Source organism: Ascaphus truei, chromosome 4 (genome assembly GCF_040206685.1).
Source record: "Ascaphus truei isolate aAscTru1 chromosome 4, aAscTru1.hap1, whole genome shotgun sequence".
In the NCBI taxonomy this organism is placed as follows: domain Eukaryota; kingdom Metazoa; phylum Chordata; class Amphibia; order Anura; family Ascaphidae; genus Ascaphus; species Ascaphus truei.
The window spans coordinates 278,594,513-278,612,585 of record NC_134486.1 but is presented as its reverse complement, the minus strand read 5'-3'; the positions used below and the strand labels follow the sequence as shown (position 1 = coordinate 278,612,585).

Here is an 18,073-nt window from a genome sequence, read left to right as displayed (position 1 = left end):
TCCGCCCAGGACATCTCATAATATTCTTATATTTAATAAAGTTACTCACTTTGATTTGCTGTTGGGGGTAGCTCCCCCCCCCCCTGGCCCCATCAATAAATCCTTTTGAAGCAGGCTTTTGGCATATCCAATTAGGTCAGTTACCTATTGATCAGGGCGATGTATCACACCTCTCTGTTGATATACACTTCCAGTGAATATCACACGTGACTAGACTCATATGAGGCACCATTTGGTTCCTCATGCATTACAAAGGCAGGCATTCTGCCTGTACATTTTAAAAACCCTTCTGCTTTTCACCTTCCACTCCAATTAAGCCCTTTGAAGTCCAGGTTTCCTGAAAAGACACCATACAGTGGAATTTCCTTAAACTGTAGCTTATTAACCCCTGATGATCCAGTGTGTGTGTTATGCAAACACTGATTAACCCAGACATTACAATGGGACAGGGAAACAGGGGGAGAATACATTTACAGGTTATAACAAGGGTAAAATCACATTTCTGGGCCTCAGCCCAGTTAACCCCTTGTCTCCCTGGCGAGGTTAGAGGGGGGCCCTTGGGGTGTAACCCCGTTAACCCCGGGCCAAACCCTCCCTACCATCACAGTGATTAGACAGGAGGCAGCAGCTAGTGACTCCTCCCCCCTCCCTGCAGACAGCTCTATAAGGCCGGGTCCCTAGTGGTGACGCACCAGACACTCGCCGCCTAGTCAGGCAGGTCCCAGTAGCTCCTTGTTTTGCGCTCCCCTCTCACGATGGCGCGTCCGCAGGCAGGGAAGACAAGAATTTTGTCTTCCTGTGCCGCAATGCGGTTACGTGCTCGGTGGGCAGCCAATGGAAGGGCAGGTATGCCCCGCCATCGACGTGCCCCCGTCATGGCCACTCTCCTCCCCGCACAGCCCATCACTCCCCTACAGACCGCAGATCGCGGCTGTAATATGTGCATGCGCCGCTAGGCGTACGTGCAGCAGTGACCACTGGGGCCGTAGCCTAAAGGACACCGTGAGGGAAAGTTTGTGTTTGTGTGTCTGTCTGCAGTGTGTGTCTGAGTTTATAGCTGCAGAGTTTGTGGATGTGTATTGCAGCAGAGTTTCTGTCTGCAGAGGTGTGTGTGTGTATGTGTGTGTGTGTGTGTGTGTGTGTGTGTGTGTGTGTGTACACACATACACAGAGGGTGGCTGCAGAGTTTGTGTGTTTGAGTGGGTATCTATAGATATAGATAGCTGTTGTGAGTGTATATATACAGGTGCTATCATGTATTTACAATCTTATTTTAATTTAAAAAATCTATATAACTATGCAAAAGTATAGTAAATGTATGAAAAAAGCCTACATTTAGCCTATAATAGTAATAATCCCCTCAGCATCGCCTCGGGTCTTCAACGCCTCCATCCAGGTTCATTATTGTCCAGTAATTTCCTGTTCTTCGGGGATTATTACTTAAATAATGAATAAGGCTCTGTTTATACCAGATGCTGCTGGGCGGCAACGCGTTCTGATGTCACCCTCACGCTGCTGCCGTGCGGCATCTTGATCGTGGAGAGAAGCAGAGGAGACAGAGGCATAGCCGTGAGCGGTTCGTCCTCATTGGCTGAACCACTCGTGATGCGGCCGTCACCTGCCCCAAACAAATTTAATCTTTCTGCCGCCCTGTAGCTCCTGCAGGCGCGCACGTCGCTCGAGGTATGTGTACCTCAATTGGATTGCAGCATTTTGTTTTTGCGTCACGTCCTGGCCCAAGGCTTTCTGCTACTCCAATCAAAAGGCACACACATCCTTGTGCCTTTCCAGAAACCCTTGGGGCTTTTGAGTTTATTTCTTGAGCCAAGCATCCCATCCCATTGGGAGGTACATGTCCAAGGAGCAATATTATCAAAACACAGCAACTTATTTAAAAAATAAAAATAAAAAAAAAAATATATATATATATATATACATGCTCATCTGCATGTCTTAGGCAGGTCTGCAACCCCGCCTTTCCCCATCATCCTATAGGGAACCATGTTAAAAATGGTTTTAGAGGCAAAAAGTGACACTGTGTGCTCATTTGCATGTCATTTCCCAGAATCCCTTGCTGCAGTGGAAGTGCTGTATGCTGGGTGATGATGGGGAAAGGCGGGGTTGCAGACCTGCCTAAGACATGCAGATGAGCATACAGTTGTATTTGCATATTTGCTTTCCTGTGGTGGGTTTTTGTCACTTTTTTTACTCACCATAACTTAACTCAGTAGTATGGTTTGGCCTATCCCATAAGCCTCTCTTGCATTCCCAGTAAAATCAACCCCACACTGATGAGACCCATCAAGGTCGAAACAGCTGTCTGTGGGTGGTTTTCTGGGTATGCACCTTAACCCTGGCTGTGCTCAAAGCTGTGACCATGCAGCAAGCTTAAGCCTATAGGGAACCATGTTAAAAATGGTTATTGAGGCAAAAAGTGACACTGTGTGCTCATTTGCATGTCATTTCCCAGAATCCCTTGCTGCAGTGGAAGTGCTGTATGCTGGGTGATAATGGGGAAAGGCGGGGTTGCAGACCTGCCTAAGACATGCAGATGAGCATACAGCTATATTTGCATATTTGCTTTCCTGTGGAGGGTTTTTGTCACTTTTTTTACTCACCATAACTTAACTCAGTATATATATATATATATATATATTGTTAACTAAAGTTGTGAAATGGGCTGGCATAAACATTATGTTCTAATAACTGATAAAAGATACCGGAAGGGGAAATTAATTTGAACCTTTCTTTCAATAAAGACTCACAGAGTACTTACAGTGCTCAAGATCAGGTCTGCACAATAGTAATGCGCCTTATTGAAGCTATGATCTAAGAAATAGGATTTAATAAAACATCGATTTCTTGGGGGAAGCACACATCAGTAGGATTTGTCCCAAGAGTAACTTTTCTATACCCATTCAGTAGCTTTACCACCAACCGGACTGTTTTCAATTAATTGTTTTCCTAACATTGTCTTAAGCATGTTAAAAAATTGACCTTTTACTGTGGACCAGCGGGCAATAAAATGGCACGTGTGAAAATGTGCTGTAATGCTGTAAAAATAGTCTGGGCAGGTCAGACGAGAGCCAAAGGTTTCTGCTCTCATTACTTTATGGAATTTTGTCTCTCTATTGATTTTTGTGTAATATTTGTTTTGTAGCATATATTATTCTTGTGAAACTAGCCTACAGAGAAAAAAATATATATATTATATTAGAAAATGCATGGAACAAAGGAGAGTTTACTTATTTATATTACTTTTTTTGTACTGTGGTAGAAAGTCAGCTATTTTAATGACAATTATGAATGGTCTGATATCATTATCACGTACGGCACACCTGTGAGCCCGTGTCCTGCATATGGGACAAGGGTTAATACACAGCTCGCAAGCTGTCCCACTTTTCACCTTCGCAAAGGTCCCTCAAATGAACAATATCTGCCCTAAATCTGTGCCCATATTCCATCTGTCACGAACAGCTCACCAGTGAGCACGTGACTTGGATATGCAACCAGGTTTAATACACGGCTACTCTAGCCAATTCACATTTTCTCCTCCACAAAGGTACCTTTAATGAGTTAATATTAACCCCTTACTCAATTGCAATCAATATCTATACGCTTCCACCACCCGAGAGATTATGCAAATAAAAGATGTCAAATTAATAAATCTGACAGTCTCAGGTCCCTGTTTATGATAGAAAAAATGATGTACTTAAAACACAAAAATATGTTGTAGCATAATGTGACCGAATATGTAAATACTCTCTCCAGAGCGTGCAACAGTTTATTCAGAGCCCAAAGCATCACTTACCAAATGTTTTAATATATTTAAAAATACAGTGCTTAGATGACAGAAAAAGGATTACAAGAACATACAATTACAGAAAATCCAAGAACAGTTTATTAAAATAAAAGGATAAAACATAAAACAGAAATCTCTATAACATTACGTTACCATGTGTCAGGATTTTTTCCCAGAGAGGTAACTGGCAAAGAATTGTGCTCTTTGGAATGCTTGCTCCCTCTCTAACAAGTTCGTCTCTGTGCATGACTTCTTTCTCTCTCACTATCTGCTCCTATTTGCTATAACTGAGACCTGGCTCACTCAGTCTGACTCTGCTCTGGAAACTGCCCTCTCTCTTATGGTGGCCTTTCTTTCTCCCACACTCCGTGCCCTAATGGCAGGGGTGGAGGCATGGGGCTCTTCCTCTCTCTGCTGTTACTGTACCCTTTCTATTCCTCACTCTCTTTATTTTCCCTCCTTTTTTGGGGGCTCACACTGTCCAGATCTTCTCTCCTCTCCCTGTCCACGTGGCGGTCACCTATCGCCCACCTACCTCTACGCATCCCCCTTCTGCCTTTCTCACTTTGAATCCTCAAGCTCTCATTCTCTTCTCAGACTCCCCTGTTCTTCTCCTTGGGGACTTCAACTGTCACATTGATGACCCCTCTCTCCCTTGGGCTTCCTGCTTTCTCTCGCTAACCTCTTCTTTTGGCCTTCAACAGTGGACTGGAGCCAACAATCACAAGCAAAGCCACAACCTAGACCTGGTTTTTACTAAAAACTTTTCTCTCTCTGATTTCTCCATTTCCCTCTTTCCTCTCTCTGACCATCACCGCATCTCATTTTCTCTCTCTCGCTTCTCCCCCTCTCCATCTACCCCTCGTTTCTGCAGAAACCTGCGCTCTATTAACCTACCAGCTTTTTATTCCACTTTACGCTCCTCCCCTCTCCTCTCTCAGTTCTGCGACAGACCCTGACCAGGAACTACAACTCTGCATTATCCTCCTCTCTTGATCTACATGCCCCGCTTTCTCTCTGCTGTCCTAGCCCTTCTAACCCCAGACCCTGGCTAAATTCCCATGCATGCTGCAATCCTCCACTCGTTTCTCTGGAGGAAATCTCTCACACTCGCAGACTTCCTTCACTACAAATTTATGCTATCCTGTTACCACTCTGCCCTCTCTCAGGCTAAACAAACCTATTTTGTTTCACTTATCAACACGCACAAGTCTAACCGACGCCAACTCTTCTCTGTCTTTGACTCTCTACTCAAACCACCCTAAGCTGTCGCTTCTTCTTCCTCCATCTCACCTCAGGAGTTTGCTGACTTTTTTAAGGAAAAGGCGGAATCCATACGTCAGAACATCCCCTCAGTTTCCTCCTCCCATCCTACACAGCTTCCTAACTCTCCTCCTGCCTTCCTTGACTCTTTTTCCGCTCTCAGAGGAGGATGTCACTGATCTCCTCTTCTCCCTCTACCACTTGCCCTCTTGACCCCATTCCCTCCATCTCCCAAAACCTCTTGCTCCTACTATAATTCCTATAATCACACATTTTTAACTCCTCCCTCTACTCTGGTACCTTTCCCTCCTCCTTCAAACATGCAACAGTTATACCATTGCTCAAAAACAGCAAGCTTGACCCTACCTGTCTTTCTAACTATCAACCTGTCTCCCTCCTGCCTTTTACCTCTAAACTCCTTGAACGTCTTGTATTCTTTCGCTTGTTCCATTTTCTCAACACCCATTCTCTCCTAGACCCTCTACATACCGGCGGCTTCTGCACTGATCACTCGACTGAAACAGCCCTCACTAAAATAACTAATGACCTCCATGCTGCCAAAGACAGAGGTCATTACACTCTGCTCATATTACTCAACCTCTCTGCAGCATTTGATACCGTGGACCACCCTCTTCTCCTTCACATTATCCATACTCTTGGTATTCGTAACAAATCTCTATCCTGGATCTCCTCTCACCTATCCCATCGTACTTTCAGTGTCTCTTCTGCTAACACCTCCTCCAATGTCAATCTCTCTGTGGGGGTACCCCAAGGTACATTTACAATCTCTGACCTTACACCTGATTTACAGACCAAAGTTTCTAAATGTCTCTCTGCGATTATCATCCTGGATGGCCCTCCGCTGACTTAAACTTAACATGGCAAAAACCGAGCTCCTCATACTTCCTCCCAAACTTGGCCCTACTACCTCCTTCCACATTACTGTTAGAAGTACTATTATTCACCCAGTAGCCCAAGCACACTGCCTAGGGGTTTACTCGACTCATCTCTCACATTCTCCTTTCACATTCAAAACGTATCTAAAACCTGTCGGTTTTCCTCCGCAATATTACACATATACGCCCTTTTCTCTTTGCGCGACTGTTAAAACTCTGACTCAGGCCCTCATTCTCTCCCGTCTCGATTTACGGTAACCTCCTGCTGTCCGGCCTTCTTGTCTCCCCTACAATCTATCCTAAACGCTGCTGCCAGAATCACTCTAGTCTTTCCTAAATCTGTCTCAGCGTCTCTCCTGTTGAAATCACTCTCCTGGCTTCCTATCAAATCTTGCATCTCTCACGCAATTCTCCTCCTCACTTTTAAAGCTTTACACTCTTCTGCTCTTCCTTACATCTTGGCCCTAATTTCTCGCTATGCACCATCCCGACTTGCATTCTTCTCAAGGATGTCTTCTCTCTACCCCCTTTGTATCTAAAGCCTTCTCCCACCTTAAACCTTTCTCACTGACTGCCCAACAGCTCTGGAATGCCCTTCCCCTCAATATCTGACTAGCACCTTCTCTATCCACCTTTAAGACCCACCTTAAGACACACTTGCTTAAAGAAGCATATGAGCAGCACAGTAGCTAGTAATATACGCATGATACATAAAGCTTGGCCCCTGCAGACACACTTACCAGAATGCCCTCCTGTCTATGTACGTTCTTCCTACCTACCAAGTAGATTGTAAGCTCTTTGGAGCAGGGACGCCTCTTCCTAAATGTTACTTTTGTCTGAAGCACTTATTCCCATGGTCTGTTATTTGTTATTTATGATTGTCATGTATATTACTACTGTGAAGCTCTATGTACATTAATGGTGCTACAGACACAGACAGACATCACGTGTTTAGTCCAAAACACATCTCTGTTGAAATCTGATTTTCATAAACCCTTGCTAAGCTTTATATACTATTTTTCTCCATTGAAACAGCATAAGATCACTTCTGTCGTAAATCAGCTGTGAGATTTGACGATTTTATGACGGCAATATAAACTCTTTCCAAACGACGTTTGAGGCAGGATTCAATCTATAACCGCACTCATAATTTCCCCCCTCGAATACTTAGACACACGTGAGTCACATCAATCGATTCAGGTGGTTAAGACGGACGTAACGAGATGAAGTGCGACTGTCTTAATCCTACATTTGAGTAACAAATGGATATCTGTCCCTTAGTACCTGCTAGACCTCAAGTGTCTAATCATTATATGCCATTCTTTGGCACGGATATACGTAACTCTTGGCATGTACAGTAAATGACGTAACCTGATATTCTCATTTTAAATAAAGCCCTCCAACGAAAGCATAGCCTGTGAGTCACCTCTCTGGAATGCACCAGTAATTCTTCCCAAACACTTCGGCCGTGATTATACCAGAAGTGGCCGGCGATGCAGTGCGGCTGTAAAACAAATTGCTGAAAAATGCTGAATGTTTACATACCAGCGCGCCGCCTAGAGCTTCAGGGCGACAGTCTCCTGAAGAGATTTGTAAAATTGTTTTCTTGAGGCGATGGCCGCGTCATGTGAGCGGTTTAGCCAATGAGGACGAACAGCTCACAGCCACTCTAAGCCTCTCCCTGGTACAATCAAGATGTCGCTCGGCGGCAGCACAGGGTGCCATCACAGGATTGCGCTGCCGCCCTGCAGCTCTTGGTATAATTGAGGCCTTAGCTTTCTTTGAGGCTGACAAGAGTCATGTCTACTTATCGTTTATGACCTTCTAAACAAAGCATGTGTCACTTTTAGTGAGCCATCCGTGACAAGCTCCCCCAATTAAGTCCCCTTTGAAGACCAACCCAGATCCTGGAAACGTCCTGACCTGTCACAAACCCAATATATTGTATTTTTAAACTCAAACTGTAGCTCATTAACTCCTGAAGCACCAGATTGTCAAGATAATATCATATGTATTTTGGTCAATCATTGACTTGAATCATAAACAAGCAGAAAAAGGCTTTTCACGTGCGCATCAGGTTTATGTAGAATGTCAAATTGTGGTTGATTGGATACAACCATTAAACATTTTGGATTTACAGCTAAGCCAACTGCTTGTACTGTATTTAACAGATCCTTTCACTGCTTTCGAGGTTATGCTTTAACTGTATCTAACGTAAATTCTGTTATTTTCATTGACAAAGCATTTCATTAAAGTCGGCATCTTCAGACAATTATAACCTTTGGCTTATGCATGATATTTTTGGGGGCTGCATATTCTGCTAGAGCTGCACATTGTGGTAGTTAGTACAAGGTTGTTCTCGTTCAGTGCCTTTTTGTAAATTGTAGTTTCTCATCTTTGTAATTTGATCCATGAGATATAGATATGTACTGTGTGTATATATCCTACCCATACCATTGGTATACACTCCACACACACCTTTTTGTAAAGCGCTGTATGTATACACTGTGGGCGCTTTATAAATGTATATTTACATACACAAACACATTCTTAAATCACTAACATTCAGTGACCAATTAACACCTTAAGTCATAAATCGCATACTGCACAGGGGGGTGGGATAGGCTTCAGTCCCAGATACATTCCAGGATGCACTGTTTTTAAGTAAAATCCTTTCTTGCTTTATCCATTGTAACCCCGCCGGAAGAAGAGATCAGTGAATCTCGAAAGCTTGCACAAATAAAAGCATTTCGTTAGCCACAGAACAGTATCGTCTATTAGTTTTTGATTATTAAGCTTGGCTAACACGGTACAAATAACTCTGTATGTATATATGTATATGCAGTGTTCGACAAACCTATACATTTGCATGGCCCGTGCGAGTGGATTTAACATCGTGGTGAGCTCTTATTGGCCCAAGCAGCACACGTGTGGTACTAGGTGGCGAGTAGATTTTTTTTTGTTCGGCGAGTAGATTTTTTTTGGTGATTTGTCGACCACTGTGTATATGTGTATATATATATATATATATATATATATATATATATATATATATATATATATATATATATATATATATGTATATATATGTATATATGTATGTATATTTGTATGCTCATGTGCATGTCTTAGACAAGTCTGCAACCCCGTCTTTCACCATTATCACCCAGCACACAGCACTTCCACTGCAGCAAGGGATTCTGGGAAATTACATGCAAATGGGCACACAGTGTCACCTTTTTCTTCAAAACCTATAGGCTTAAGCTTGCTGCATGGTCACAGCTTTATGCACAGCCAGGGTTAAGATGCATAGCCAGAAAACCCATGTATATGTGTGTGTATATATATATGTGTGTGTGTGTGTGTGTGTGTGTGTGTGTATATGTATGTGTATATATATATATATTAAAATAATATTTTTCTATTTTTGTTCTTTTGCTTTCTTAATTTAGAAATAGGTACTAAAAACTTTTGTGGCCTTTCTTTGCTGAGCTACTGTAGTTGAAAGCCATGTATCTCCCCCACCCACCCCCATTGGACATTGTTTCACCATTAGTTTAGTACGAATACTTCTGGACCCATCTGCTACGCTTGATCTGACCCCCTCAGAGCACTATCCCCTCCTTTTTTTCAACCTCTACAGTATTTTTGTGTTCCGATTTTAAAGTTAATGGGCAAAAAGTTTTCCTTTTGCTTCCTCTTGCTATTTTTCAACAAGTTTCTGCTGTGTACTTTTCTTTTTGTCTTTGCATCTCTTTTTTTGGAAACATTATTTCATTGCATGTATCAAAATACCCAAATCCCACCCATCTTTTCCTTTTCTTCACCTCTACAGTTCATGGCTCATATTTCAGATTGTCTTCTCTCCATCTCCTGTTGGATGGAATCCAGCTGCTTGAAGCTTAATATGACAAAAACTGAAATCCAATTTTCCCACCCTTCACTCTGTCACTAACCTTTCATTCCCCTTTTCTCAGTGTTGACAACACATGCATCACCACTGCCTCGCTTGCCAAAAACATGGGCATCATTACTGACCAGAAACTTTTTATTTCCTGCTTACATTTCTCATCTCCCACAATCCATGCAGATCCTAACTCCTGAAAGTTCAACATTTGCAAGTTCCCTTCTCCTGATGATGTGAAATGCTCGCTTATTACTAGTTTTTTACATTCATTAAGTTAAAAAGCTGTGCACAGCATTGCACACACTCATCCTGTTTAATGCAGCAATACATGTTTCATTTTTTTTTCTTATTACAGGATTGAAGCAGGGGGTCTCTGGAGCTGAAGCCCATTCATTTCAGCTCCGGGGACCCCTGCTTCTGTAGATACTCACCTGCAGAGCGGTGCCGGTTTCTCTGTGCTGTTTAAAGCCCCATGTCACGGGTGCCAATAGGAAGCCACACCAGATGACGTTGAAGCTTCCTATTGGCCCGCATGACGTGGCACATGTAAACGCCACCATTATGTTAGGCACACTATTTCCCTTCCTGCATAGATACTGGCACCCCTTATGGAGGCAAGTACCACTGGAATCAGGGGGGTCCCCGGAGCTGGCATGAACAGTTTAGTTCCGGGAAACCCTGCTTCAAACCTGTAATGAAAGGAAAATGAAACCTGTGTTTCTGCTTTAATCCACATTATGCCACACACTGATTTTGAATTTTTAAGTCTTGAGACCCTTTTAGTGCTGATGGAGACAAATTGGAAAACGAGACATAAGTTGTGTAAATAATTTCTCGCTTGCAGAAAACTATAGTCTCTGCACTTTCTAATGTGCATTTCTTTGTTGTTTTAAATAGATACAATGGTTTCTACTTTTATTTATTTGGAGAACCGTTGCATCTACTTCCTACTTTAGTGCTTTGAATAGCTTTAGAGAGAGAGAGAATATTGTTTACATATTAATTTAGAAGTTCATACAGCATAGGCTGATGTTGAAACGTAAAATCTTCAGTGTGGATTTTTTTAACCACACTAATTTTAAGTCTTTAAAAATAATACTCAAACTCTCAATGTAAAATACAATAGATTGATTGCTGCAGCGAGTAACTCCACCCTTGGCATCTCAATGCTGTTTTAATGCTATTCTATATGTGATCTACAAATGTAGCAAATATTATTGCTCCCAGTAGTAAGTTACAGTGGGATATTCTGTGATTTTCTATATTATTCTTGCCATTTGAATCCTATGAAAACTAATGGTCTACATTATGTTATCAGTGGGAACAATGAAGTCTGCCACTAATGTATTTATAATAGTTGCTTTTTGATTTTACCTAAAGTTTGTGTATACCCACCCTCCCCTTTACTTTTTCATCATATCTTATATATTTTTCGCACAATTCTCATGAAATTGTGCACAATTGTAGATCTGTTATGTACTGTACATTAACACTGTTGTTGACTAAATTGATGTCACTATTATGTCAACAAGTACAAGATACACTGCGGTAGGTTCATGTTCATTAAACAAGAAATAGGAGTTATTCCTGTTCCCCATGACAGTGGGCACCGTAGGGTTAACTGAGTGGGACAGGAAATTTAATTCTGCAGGTAGTACTATAAAAGGCCCCTCTTACTACCTGCAGATAGTCTTTTTCCTGTCCTACAGCTTGAAGTATATTATTATTTTTTTAGAGCACTCCCTGAACTGCAACTGTTGCCGCTGAATCCAGAGGGATCTCGCCCCTCTCCTCCTGCAGGTCGGACGTTCAGCGCTGTGGGTGGCAGCAGTCTTAGGCCTGTGCAACTGGGCAGATCACAGATGCATCTCGGAGTGCAGCGTTAACATTGTCTTTCATTGCATTCTACATGGTTGTATGGTGCGTGCGCACTCCCACACGCACACCAAAGCACACTCCTGTGCATAGACTGCTGCAGCGCACTGGTTACAGGTCTGACAATGAATTCAGAGGAGCGACCGTCTCCGATTTTAAGGGCCACTCGGCTCTGTCTAGAGAAGAATACAAATCGGCTGCAGGAAGCTATAGGAGAATATTAGAGGTTGGCAAGGAGTCTGCTACAAAATAAGGATCTCTGCCCAAAACAGGGCTAGTCCCTAGTTAGGCCGGGGCCATAGAGGCTTCAGGAGAGCGGAGGCGCGCTAACGCTGAGGCTCGACTGCTTAAGTCAGCGCGATTCCACGGACTTGCAGGCGAGCCAGCGTGCGCGAAGGGAGCTGGGGGGAGGTGGTTGGAGGCGGGGCAGTGACATCGCTGGGCCAATCGCCCGCGACGCACTGACGTCACGGCGCCGACGTCACGGCGCCGTGACTTTGACGCTGCTTCAGGCTGATTGGATGTTTTCAGCCGACAGCGCGCTGAAAAACAGCTTGGCTGTCGGCTGAAAATTCCAAAGCCTCCGCACGCATGTGGACGCTCGCGTGAGCCCCCTCTCAAGGCATCCTCATTGAGGATGCAGGGGCTCAGCGCTGAGCATCCGCACGGCTCAGCGCGGCCTGTCCTTCTATGGACTCGGCCTTATGAGTGATGGAAAGTGTTCCTTATGCAGGACTAAATGTATTTATTGTCACCACACTTCCTGTGGGACGCAGCTAGAACAGGTAACTAGGGAACAAGCTGTGGCAGCTGACCTATTGTCAAAGCATCACTAGGTGCAGTGAAATTAGCAGCAAGATCAATGGTTCTTTTAGTGGTGACAAAAAGAGCCCTGTGGTTTAGGCACAGGGTGGTGGACTCCAATTAAATGAATAATGTATGCACATTACCCTCAGAGGGAGAATTTCTCTATAGGGAAACATTGGATACTGTTATATCCAAAGCCTCAGGAGGAAAAAGTATTTCTATTTTGTTGTACCTCAGGAAAGGAGAACAAGTTGGTTAGAAAGAACAATATGGAGCTGCAAGGTCATATTGTCTGGGGAAGACCATTTTCCTCAGCAAAATATCATGAATAGGTGGACAAAGCAGTCTTTTTCTTGGCCCCAGAGGGAGACCTGCATTTGCCAGAGGTAAATTTGCATGAAGATCGAGGAGTCCAGCAGTCACCAGTTGGAGGAAGACTATCCAATTCAGGGCTGCCTGGACTCGATCAATAGAAGACAAGCAAGTACTTCAAATCCTTTAATATGGATACCACCGGGAATTCAAAAGTTTCACAAAGAAGGACATCTTTAGAACCAAGACGTCCTCATACAAAAGAAGAAACAGAGGAAATAGTATAATTTTAAGAGCCCTACTTTGGGAAAAGGTGATAAGAATACCTAAAGAACAAATTAACAGGAATTTATTCCAGGATATTTCTGGTAAGAAAGGGGTCGGGGAGGACTCAGAGCAGTTCTAGACCAATATGGTCTAAATACTTACCTGAAAGTTAAAATTGCTTTCACAGTACACCATCATCCAAGAAGTAAAATCCTATGATTGAATGTTATCAATAGACCTCAAGGACGCCTACTTGCACATTTTAACAGTGAGGAAACATCAGAAGTTTAGCAGGTTCTCGGTAAATCACAAGTATTACCAGTACACGTCTCTTCCATTTTGATTTGGCATCTTTACCAAGAACATACATAAAGATGCAAGCACCTTTTAATAGCGGAATTAAGGAAATTGGATATCACCTATATCAAGGCCCTGTGAATCATCCACACCCGAAGCAACTAGCCTTGGTGGCCTGGAGATTGAGATTGAATGTCAAATCCTGAAAGACAAAGGGTGCTCCAGGTGACTATACCGACCCTTTTTGGAAGCAAGGAAAAAGTAAACTTTAACTGTATTACAGTGTGGGGCTTTACTTCAGGGACTGGTGTGCAAGACAAAAACACAATTCTTCGCACTAACCTCTGTGGTGCTAGCAGAGTTCTTACAAGAAGGATTCTTGAGAGACCTGAGTTAATTAAATTGCTAGTATCTGCATTGTTGAGCCAGCTAGAAAGAAACCTAGCCTCATAATTTGTTTATTGCAAACTGTTCCCTCCCCTCCTTTTGTAGATAGCTTTTTGTGTTCTACATAAAGTCAAACGATTGGGGCCAGTCGGGTATAAAATTCCTTCATGGGACCTCTCTCTGGTTCTAGAAGCTCTTACAGAACATCCCTTTGAACCATTACACCAGATGTCTTTGAAGCTGTTGTCATGGAAAACCGTTTTCCACTTTGCCATAACATCAGCAAGAAGAGTGGGGCAACTGCAAGCTCCATCTTGCAAGGTAAATCTGAGAAAAAAGGTGATTCTGGTGCAACAGCCAAAAGTGGGTCCCAAACGAGTAGTATTAAAAATATACCTTTATTGATCCATCTAAAAAAGTGGAGGCACTCACCCTCCTACGCGTTTCGTTTTAAAAACACTTTATCAAGGAGTATACATGATCATAAACCTACTTCCTTATATACCCATTCAAATCGCCCATTTTCGTGCCATAGGTAACGACGTAGCTCTGCCCACATTACGTGATGTCATCACGCTCCCCTCAGACACGCCCCCAAGCGCTCCGAACAATCCTGAAGTGCCAAAACCTCCCCGTATAGCCACATATGCATCTCGGCGCTGTGGAAAGAAAGCTCAAGTCCTCATATTTACCTCTATGGAATACTCCTTGATAAAGTGTTTTTAACACGAAACGCGTTGGAGGGTGAGTGCCTCCACCTTTTTAGATGGATCAATAAAGGTATATTTTTAATACTACTTGTTTGGGACCCACTTTTGGCTGTTGCGCCAGAATCACCTTTTTTCTCAGATTTACCTCTACTCCAGGCTGCACGCTTACCAGGACTTCAGGATTAAGAGATTTCTGTGAGTACTTTCTTATTCATGATTACTCAATGTGAGTCCAGGGACCATCCCAATGAGGGTTTGATGTTTTTTTTTTAGCCTTACATCTTACCCTTCAGGGAGTATTGGCCCACCTGGGGACTTTTCTACTTATAAGCAGTTTATCCATATCCTTATCCAGTCCTGTTTTATGTATACATATTGAAGGGATTCAGTGCTGAAGCGCCTTTGTCACTTGGAATTGTGTCCATCTTGCAAGGAACCATTAATTGCCATTCTTCAGTTTAAGACAGTAATGCGGCAATTTACCATTTCATAACTAAAGTTGTATCCCCATTTCATATTAACCGGGAGCTTGTAATTCCCTCATTTTGCCCAAATACAGGAAGAAAAAAAAAAGTGCTTCTATTTCGATGTGGTGAGAGGTTTAAAAACCTGTCTCAACCAGATAGTCTGTCAGGCTGTTTATCCTCCCAGAAGGATCTAGGACTGGACAAAGAGGATCCAAGCCGACAATATCCCCGATAGATCTTGTCATGTATAAGGAAAGCCTATGAACAGAAAGGGGATAATCTGCCATTAAATCTAGAGACTCATTAAACAAAGGTCATGGCGCCACGTCAGAGGCATTTAATTCACAAGCATCTCCTACACATCTGCAAGGCAGACGTATGGTCATCCTTTGATATGTTAATGAAATACTGTTGACTGGACATTGAGGCCTCAGCTGACGCAAATCGTTGGTGTAAAGCTCTGCAGTCTGTAGTGTCAAAATAAATGTTAAAACTTATATTGGTTTGATCTGCGCCCCAATAGACAGAATGATTGTACAACAGAAACTGTTTCCCGTCTCCCTACCCCCCCCCCCCCCACCTCCTTTCTTTTCTGTTATCCCTCCTCCTTATTCCCATTTTGTATTTTGGAAAATATACAGGTTTAAAAAAAATGTAAAAAAATACACAACCTAATATTGGTTATTCCTTATCTCCCCCTTGTAGTAGTGCTTGGGTATGTCCCTACGGTGCTGACTGCCACAGGGAATGGAGATTATTGCCAACCTACCGTCATTTTTGTTTTCCTGGAGTCATATGGCAGTGGGAACATAGGGAGGGGAACTATTTTTCCTAAGATATCAGTTGTATTCTTCAGCTATTGGTGAAACTAAACACTACCTAGAGGCGGTTGGTGGGACCTTTTTTTATGGTACCATCTTCAGAATTCCATTTCCTGTCCTACTCAAGCTAAAGATGGTTAACCCTATGATGTCCACTGCCACATGGTTCCAGGAAAAGAAAATGATGGTAAATTGACAATACATTTTCTCTTATTTCGTAGTTCGTAAATGTGCTAAACTGTTGTAATTTAATCTGAAATACTAAGACTACTACAATTTGAGTTCAAAGTATGTTCAAAATGTCCTTCTGCTGAAAGACACTGTCTAATTGCATAATTGATCATGCGTTGATCTAGCTGCTCCAGCTTCTGAACGATATGTTTTACAAATGTATTATTATTATTTTTTTCTCTCCAATCCTCCAAGCGACCATCCTTTATCGGGAAACATTTGATGTAAGAGTTTTGGACCATAGCTCTTGCTGGGCCCCAAGCACTTTATAACGTGCTTTGCTAAACACCATTTTATAACTATGTACTTGAGGTCATTATGCCGTCACTAAATTAAATCAATATTCATTACTTTTAAGAATTATTTGGTAATCTGTTAAGGTGCTGTGACAGATATAATTGCTGATTTTTATGAAAATTGTGTGGTTTTTGCAAGAAATGATGAAAAATAAATGGTGTCTTGTTGTTTCTGAACAGTATAGATGTTTTCATTTTTTGTGTGTATACACTGGCTGACATTTCTCTTGTGGGAAATAATGATTTTGTTCCAAAATAAGTACATTTATTTTATTTATGGGAAATGTATTTTGCTTTGAACTCCCTATAATTTTCAGGCCTCTATCACATACTATAATGGTCACCTTTTTAGTGCTGAAGAAACTCACATTCATAACCCTATATTTATTTATTTTAAAAGCTTTATTTTGTATTTAATGCAAAGAGTTCATTTTTGGCATTGATGCAAAATTAATTTTAAGAAATGTGGTGTCTACTAGCGTTATTTATATATACACACACACACACACACACACACACACACACACACACACACACACACACACACACACACACACACACACTTTATTAGAATTTATCTTTATTTAAAGCTTCTGTTCTCTTTGCAAGTCATTGAATTTGAAATTCCTTTGTATAGTAAAATAAGCATCATAGTATTTCCTAATACAATTTCAGGGAACCATAAATACACATCTCATTTTTAAAGTAAGAAGTTCAAAGTATTGCATTTTTTGACAGGACTTGTTTGATATTGTCCCTTTACTACTAAATCTTTTAAGATGACCTAAAATACCATAAGGACAGAATGTTTAAGCCACATTTTGCCTGTGTTTTTTTCCTGTTTGTACAAAGGTAGCTTTATTTCAAGACACTTTTTTTTTTTTTCCTTCCAATAAATCTTTTTTTTTTTTTTTTTTCATTTTAGATCTTGCAAGTTGGAGCAGAATCTCATTTTTCATCCTATGGATCACTGAATAAAAAAGAGATGGTTTTACCGCGTCTCACAGGAGCACTGCGCTCCTTTTCAAATGTCACCAAACAAGATGATTACAGGGGAAACTCGACAGACTTGATGGTAAAATGTTTTATACAGTACTCAAAGAGCTACAAATTCTGAATGACTCAGATCCCAGTGTGTTTATGTATAGGTGATGACCAGCTTTTAAAGTTGCAATCCTAGCTACTCTACTTCTTGGGATTTGTTAATTAAATGGTTGCAATGACAACTCCTTTATTGATTATGGTATCAATGTCCAAATACTGTACTTGTGATTATTTTTTTTTTTAATCTTGATGCTCCTTAGACAAAATTTACCTCTACCAATATTGATAATTCTCAGTTATGTTTTAAGAAGAAGGGTTTGTCATAGGGATTCATGAAGCTCCGATAATGGGTATCAAACTTTTATTCAAGTAAACTACATTCACGCTCCAGTTATCGGAGCTTGATGAATCCCTCCCATAATTCTCGTGGGAAGTCAAATATTAGAAAATATGTTTGTGGGTGGAACAGATAAACGGGGGAATAAACTCACTAGGGCAGGGATACCCTTGTCTGTGTTTACCCCCTTGTTTAATTCTCTCATCCTGACTATATGTACTTTTTTGCTTTTTATTTTAAAATTGTGAGTCATAGTAATACATTTTTCAAAAACTTGCCCAACCTACTCCACAGCTGTTGAGAAAATATAATTACTGCTTAACACACTGCACTACACCTGACGCACATTGCCAA

General features: G+C 41.7%; 1 protein-coding gene across 3 annotated transcripts in view; it reads left to right on the top strand.

Annotated features, from left to right (window-relative positions):
- The window catches only part of ASCC3 (activating signal cointegrator 1 complex subunit 3), an 806,286-nt gene that overhangs the window by 14,220 nt on the left and 773,993 nt on the right, over positions 1–18,073 (top strand). For 2 of the 3 annotated variants that reach the window (XM_075597525.1, XM_075597527.1), the window contains exon 2: positions 17,264–17,413. In XM_075597525.1, the coding sequence (XP_075453640.1) occupies positions 17,324–17,413 (90 nt within the window). In that variant the 5' untranslated portion in view covers positions 17,264–17,323. Of the gene's footprint in view, positions 1–1,472; positions 1,684–17,263; positions 17,414–18,073 lie in introns of all 3 variants that reach the window. The other variant, XM_075597526.1, reaches the window with a different exon arrangement.